Source organism: Cicer arietinum, chromosome 5 (genome assembly GCF_000331145.2).
Source record: "Cicer arietinum cultivar CDC Frontier isolate Library 1 chromosome 5, Cicar.CDCFrontier_v2.0, whole genome shotgun sequence".
Lineage (NCBI taxonomy): Eukaryota > Viridiplantae > Streptophyta > Magnoliopsida > Fabales > Fabaceae > Cicer > Cicer arietinum.
Window position 1 is genome coordinate 247,014 of NC_021164.2, and position 7,408 is coordinate 254,421.

General features: G+C 29.6%; 1 protein-coding gene across 2 annotated transcripts; it reads left to right on the forward strand.

The window, feature by feature from the left end:
* The first annotated feature begins 4,775 nt into the window (after window positions 1–4,775).
* Window positions 4,776–6,850, forward strand: LOC101493956 (uncharacterized). Of its 2 annotated transcripts, none has more exons than XM_027334570.2 (5): window positions 4,776–4,896; window positions 5,491–5,908; window positions 5,986–6,061; window positions 6,143–6,269; window positions 6,369–6,850. In XM_027334570.2, exons 2-5 carry the CDS (start codon window positions 5,523–5,525, stop codon window positions 6,554–6,556), a joined length of 777 nt encoding a protein of 258 aa, XP_027190371.1. In that variant the 5' UTR covers window positions 4,776–4,896; window positions 5,491–5,522; the 3' UTR covers window positions 6,557–6,850. The 2 variants fall into 2 exon arrangements, with proteins under 2 accessions (XP_027190371.1, XP_027190370.1); XM_027334569.2 differs by having other exon boundaries at window positions 4,778–4,896; window positions 5,496–5,908.
* The last annotated feature ends 558 nt before the right edge of the window (window positions 6,851–7,408 follow it).

The following is a 7,408-nucleotide window of genomic DNA, read 5'->3' on the forward strand; positions in this document are numbered from 1 at the left end:
TTGCTGTTTTACAGTGAGATATGCGGAAAAACTCATCCATTCCTAGTGCAGATTGTAATATGTTCTTAGCCTTTTTATCGAAAAGCACTTTTCTCTTATCCTCATCCGTCCAAGAATTTTTTATTTTTATTTCTTCTTTGTTATTGATGACAGTTTTTGGAATATGAGGACCATTTTCAACGGCATCCCATATGTCATCTCCTTGTGCTTCGAGATATGCTTGCATACGGATTTTCCAAAAATCGTAGTGCTCTCCAACAAAACATGGTGGCTTGGTACTGCTACCACCATCTCTAAAGACAGGTTGTGCGGAAGCCATGAGTAATTGATCGAGGAATAAGTTACCTTAACCTGCTCTGATGCCAATTGTAAGTATAGAAGTACGCCTAAGAGGGGGGGGGTGAATTAGGTGTTAGTAAATTTTCTTGTTTTTAGTGATATGGTAATTGGATTTTCTGAGTTTAAGAACAAGGCTTAATAACAAGTGCAGTAAGTAAATGAACACGATAAGATTTATCCTGGTTCCCCTTATAACCAAGGGTACGTCCAGTCCTCTTGCACACCACAAGAGATTAATCAACTACTTGTCAGAAAATGTACAATTCCCACCCTGGGATTCTTGCTACAAAACTTCTAACAATTCTTTCTAAGATAGCACACCACTATCTTACTTGTACAAATGATACAATAAGGTTTGAATAAATTTAAGATGTGGTATATTGATAAACAACTCAATAGTAATTCAAGTACTTGAGAACTTTTTAGAATGATATGAAAATCTAATGCAAGTACTTAGAAAAATCAGAATTTTGTTCAAAGTTGTTTAATGAATTTAATCAAGGATTGTTGATTTTTGATCTGAAGTTATGGGGTATTTATACTCCATAAAACATCCTTTCAGATTCATGGCCATTGATCCAAAAGGTTTGATGAAAAATTACAATGTTCTAGAGGCATTCCAGATCTGAAAAATTGTAATGTTTCCAGGTGTATTCGAATACAGTATATGTGTATTCGAATACACGTCTTTGTAACGTTCAAAAAATTCAAATTTTACATCTTGTATTCGAATACACATCAGTGTAGTCGAATACAGATCAATGTATTTTAGCCTCTGACTTAACTTGTATTCGACTACATATGGGTGTAGTCGAATACACTTGGCCACTGACTTAGCTTGTAGTCGACTACAGATGTGTGTAGTCGAATACACTTGGCCACTGACTTAGCTTGTAGTCGACTACAGATGTGTGTAGTCGAATACACCATTTAACGTTTTGCTTCTGACTTAAGTTGTATTCGAATACAACATGGTGTATTCGAATACACTTATGCAAATTGTCAAAAATATGATTTTAAATGATTTGTTAATGTTGTTTTTGATTTTCGAAAACATGTTAAATGCATATGTAAATATGAATTGTTCTCAAGTATTTGAACTATTGATTTGTATCATATACCTTTACATTTACTCATTTATTATTTGGATTTGGAAGCTTATTCAAGATGGTTCGATCTTCTTTTTGATCTTGCTGCATTGTCCATAGTTGGTGGTCTTGTCATCATCAAAAACATGTTTACAAACGCCACTAACGAGCTTAAACACAAAGTTTTTCAACTTTAGTAGTTTCTTTCAACAAGCTGATTATAAAAATGAATATCACACTCTAAGAAAATAACTTAGAAAACATTTCTCATTCGAACAAGTGTTTCTCCCTTTGAACTCTAACATAAACTTGGAATTATGAGTTTGAGTTCTTCTACTTTTTTCTGATTTTTCGATGATATTATTTTACAGCCTTAAATATCTATTTATAGATAAAATTATGGCTTCAATTTAGTTCTTGTTAAATTCTAAATTGTATCTTCATTCCTAGTTTGGTCAATAATGATCTTATTCAAAAATAATTATGAACAAGATGTTTTTTGATAATATGTTTTTTAGCCATTTTTTTCTGAATCCAATATGAGCAGTTCGTCTATATTGATTATGTTTGTATTTTGTTCAGATTAAGTTTGTAAATTCTTCAGATTGATTATGTACATATATTGTTCAAATTGAGCTTGTAAATTCTTCAGATTGATTATCTTCGTATTTTGTTCAGATTGATTTTATAAATCCTTCAGATTAATTATGTTTATATTTTGTTCAGATGGAGTTTGTAAATTTTTCATATTGAGTTTGTTCATATTTTGTTGTAGATAAACTTTGATCAAATCTTCTTCAAATTTTGACCATATCTTCTTTTCAACTTGGTCAAAGATTTTCTTCAATCATAAATCTGAATCAAATCTTATTTTAAATTTTCTTCAAAAACATTTGACCATATCTTCTTTTCAACTTGGTCAAAGATTTTCTTCAATCCTAAATCTGAATCAAATCTTATTTTATATTTTCTTCAAAAATATGAATCTTCTTTCACACTATGTGATGTCAAGTATATTATTCTCATAAAATACTTTTGTTCACATCAAAACTAAGTATAAAATCAACTTCGTTCCAACAATCTCCTCCTTTTTTATATGATGACAAAACTGTATTTTTTATAACAAAATTTCTTTTAAATACATTGACTCCTCCTTACATAGTGCTCCCCTTAAGTCTAAGTATTTTTTCTTCCCATATCATTAAACATCTTTCTCCCCCTTTTTTCATCATACAAAAATACTTGAAAATGAAACTCGACTTCTTTTTTATCCGAAGTATAAAACTAAACTACTCTAAGGTTGGAACAACATCAGTTAGGAGAAAGAATATGATTTAGGTTTTTCTTGATGAAGTCAAATATATCTTCAACAAGTGGTTTGGTGAATATGTCAGCCCATTGATGTTTGGTGTCTGCAAACTGGAAGCACACCTTTTTGAACAAAGTCCCTAATTAAATGGTGTTTGATTTTTATGTGTTTAGCTTTAGAATGAAATATAGGATTTTTGGTTAGGAGAATGGCAAAGGTGTTGTCACAATAAATGGGAATGTTGGTTTCTATGAGCATATCTTTTTGTGAACAAATTATAAGCATATCTTCTTGTGAACAATATTTTGACCATATTTGCTTGTGAACAATATTTTGACCATATCTTTTTGTGAACAATATTTTGACCATATCTTCTTATGAACAATATTCTAGTCCTACCTTCTTGTGAATAATATTTTGACCATATCTTCTTTTCACCTTGGTAAAATATTTTCTTCAATTATAATTCTGAATTGTATCTAATTTCATATTTTGACACCCTAAATCCAAATTGAAATAAAAAATGAAATGCACTAGTTTTAAAAGAGATTTGCAGTAATTCTGAAATAGAGTATAAAAAAAATTTAAAATATAAGGCTCATGACATCACATTCACACTTGCACAAGACGTTTGCATACAACTTCTTAATTAAAACCCTTTTAACATCAAATATAGTTGAGGTTTATTAAACAATTATTTCTGACATAAAAACATGTTCAAAACTTATTGTGTCTCCTCCAATTCTGAATTTGTAATTGTTTCAATGAACAAAAAAATATTCTTCTAACTATTTTCATACACTTTATGCAATTAGCTTTCAGATCGTAGACCCTCCACTGTCACGAGAAAACCTTCCGGATACATTTGAGTTAGCACAACCTCAGTTTATCAACTCAAAAGGAAATCTCTTTGTAGTCCAATTATTCTCCAAAAAGTATATAGAGTTGGAAAATTCTTCTTTTGCACAAATAGTTTTTGAGTCAGTGGTATTTTGTATTCTACCTATTTGCTCATTTTTCTCAAAATCTTGATTGTTGTTAGTTAGAGTATTATTTTTGCAGACATATTTGATCTCATCTACGATATGAATGTATAGTGGTTCTCCAAAAGACAGAAGATTGTTCAGCTTTATAGTAGTGTTATTATTGTATTGTTGGGAGATTTAGAACTATGTATCATTTAATAGATAAAAGAATAATGTTTAACATTTAGATTTAGAAATGTTTTATGTTGTCCAATTTTTTTAAAATACTACCTATTTGAAATTTCTACATTTGTTTTACTTCTACTCAATTGTACATATACAAGTTATTTGTGAAAAATTTCAAGTCAAGTTGTATAGAAGCCTCATACTCAAGACATTGGAATTTCAAATCTAAATGAATAGAATGAAATGAATATCAAATTGTATAGAAGTCTCATACATGATTTGTCATTTCTTTAACATGTGTAGAATGAAATGAATCTCAAATGACAAAATCATATACATATTTTTCTAACAACACTTTGACAATAAATTTAGATTTTTTCTTTTAATTTTTCTAATAATATTTTTTCTATTAAGAGAGCAACTAGAGTTAAATTAAAATATTAGTTACGGTCATTTTTACTATGATTAAAACATAGTGATATAAGACATTAAATTGTAAATCAGTTGATCAAACATTTAAATATATTTTGAACAGTTTTAAATATTATTTATTCATTAGAATATAAGTAAATTTTAACATAATAATTCAAGAGGTAAAATTTAATATATATATATATATATATATATATATATATCAACGCACGAACCAGTTTCTAGTTATTAATTTGTTACAAAGTATGAGAAAGAGTAAGAGGTTTGTGGGTAAACATCTTTAACAAATTCAAACTCATATTTATTTATACATGGAAAATGTGCCTATAATAACATCTTCTCACCTTTTTAAAGCCTCCCTACGCAAAACACGCTCTTTCAACGTCATTTTCGGACTCATTCTCTCCAAGCCTTTATCTCCTTAAAAATAATAATACACAAGAAAACAAATGCTTTTTCCAATAAATTAAAAGAAAAACAAAAAACCTTTAGTAAGAAGTATAACATAATAAATGGGACCGGGGTGACCGGTCAAAACAACTAGACCTGATTATGTCTCCTCCCTACTTCTGATCTGGTAATGCATTCTTTCTTTCGCTTCCATTCTTGAATATAATTTCATCCTTTTTTTCCTTAAACATTTTTGTCTTTCAATTTCAAAAAGTGTGCTGAAAATTCGATGATTTAGATCCATGTAGCTAACTAACAAGACATAACCATAAACAAATATACCTATGCAAGAGATTTTGCTTATATATAGCACCTTGAAATTTTGGATATGCTCAATAGAAATTAATTAAATAAGAAAGAAAAGGGATATTGCAAAGTCTACTCCATCTTAATGTTATAGTGGCCAATCACCAAGAAAAATTGTGAACATTAAATGGTTATTACCATCTTATTATTATATAGATTAAAATAAGGTGAATTTTTTAGAAACAAAACGTAAAGTAAATTAAAAATAGTTTAATATAATAAGTTAACATGACTTTGAATGATAAAATATTAAGTACTGTATGAAACAAAACTTCAGGATAGAATAGTTCTAACCAAAAATTTTAAAATTCATGAGAATGAATGATAAAAATTAGCAACACATTTTAATGAATTGTTTCCCATCAAAACATGTAATAATTATTATTATATCTTATAATTATTCTCTACACTGTAGTGCAGGGTGATATATAGATAGAAGAGAAGAAGATGGAAAGTTCAAAAACTTTATCGAATTTGAAAAACTACTCTCAAGAAAACACATTAATGAGTACATATGAAATAGGTGAATCGTGTTTAGAAGGTGGTAAAGAAGGACTAAGAAGACATCAACGTACATATTCTGATAGCATGCTATGTGATCAGCAGCAAGAAGTAGTTCCTTATTGGTTGAAAGATTTGCTTGATGAGGATGGACCCACAGAGTTAGAAGATAAGCCTCTTTCATGCAAGACTCATAGACGTTCATCAAGTGACTCCATAGCATATGTACATAATAACACGGTAATAATTGATGACTCTAAAATCAAGGAACAACCCTCATTTCAACATCATCAATCTAGAACTACTGATTCAAAACGAGGTGGTGTCAAAAGGTATATTATAAATTAAGTCGATGAAAATAATCAGTTGATTTGTTGTATAACTATTATTATAATAATAATTAATACAGGCATTCAGCTCAACAGTACCGGGCTAGGAAAGTTCAATATATTGCTGAACTAGAAAGAGGTATCCAATCTTTACAGGTATTGATGAGTAATGATGAAGTTTGAAATTGGTAATAGAAGAAATTGTGTTATCACATACACATTAATACTTTCTTGTAGGCAGAAGGATATGAAGTTTCAGCGGAGCTTGAATTTCTTGATCAACAGAACCTGATATTAGGTATGGAGAACAGGGCCCTCAAACAACGCTTAGACAGTTTATCCCAAGAGCACTTCGTCAAATGTTGTGAGTACTAATTATTCTTAATTATCTTATATGTCCCTTAATTGCTCAAACATTTGCTAATTAATAATTGATTTTGATTGTGTTGTGGATGGATGGCAGTGGAGCAAGAAATGCTTGAGAGAGAGATCACAAGGCTTCGAAATCTTTATCAACAACAACAACACAAACAGCACCAGCAAAAGCAAAATTATGGTAGGAATCGATCTAAACGTCAATTAGATATTGATTCCTCAATTGCCAAATTTTCTTTGAAGAATAAAGGAACTGAATCGCATAAAGTCAGATAATTTGATTAGATTGTGAGGTCTCATTCTCAAATATAGTAAAAGCCATATTCACATATATATTATCTCTCGTTTATATAGTAGAATGTCCAAGTATTGTGGAATTGATCGATCATGTAGAACAAAGTTTATTCAAATTGGCAGCTATCATTAATAAATGCCATGCAAATATGCATTATAGGCAATAGCATATGGTCCAGTAGGATGTAAAATTCTCTATGTAAACTCTACGTTTGTTTGTTTAATAAATTTCATGTTATCCGTCCATTTAAATAGAATTTGTTGTTTAGTTTGAAACACCAGATTGGATATGCTTAAACGGTTTTTCTCTATATAGATTCTTTTACATACTTTCACTTTACCCTATTAGTTGTGTTCAGGATCCATCCTAATCCAAGATCGAGGAACATTATGTCTGATATAACCACTTCTCTCACTATACTACAAGGGACCAGTTGAAGAGAAAGGCTATCTGATCTATGATTAAAAATCATCACTTTAATAAATAATTTCAAAGGAACTTCATTCTATCAAATATATTACCAAATTCGTTCAGGAAAAAATGGAAAAACAAAATCGGATAGCAATGATGCATGAATATATTAATTTTATGTATATAATGTTTATATGGGTATATAATTGTTTGATTATCAAACATACTAGCAATTAGTTACCAGTGCAGTGGTTAAGCGAGATACATGTAGACCTCCATAAGTAGGGTTCAATCCCAGGCAGGGAACTCCATTCACATTATATATATATATATATATATATATATGTATAATAATATTAATATCTTTATCATGAGATGTATAATTATTTTTCACGTTTTATACACTTTTATGAAAGAAACTC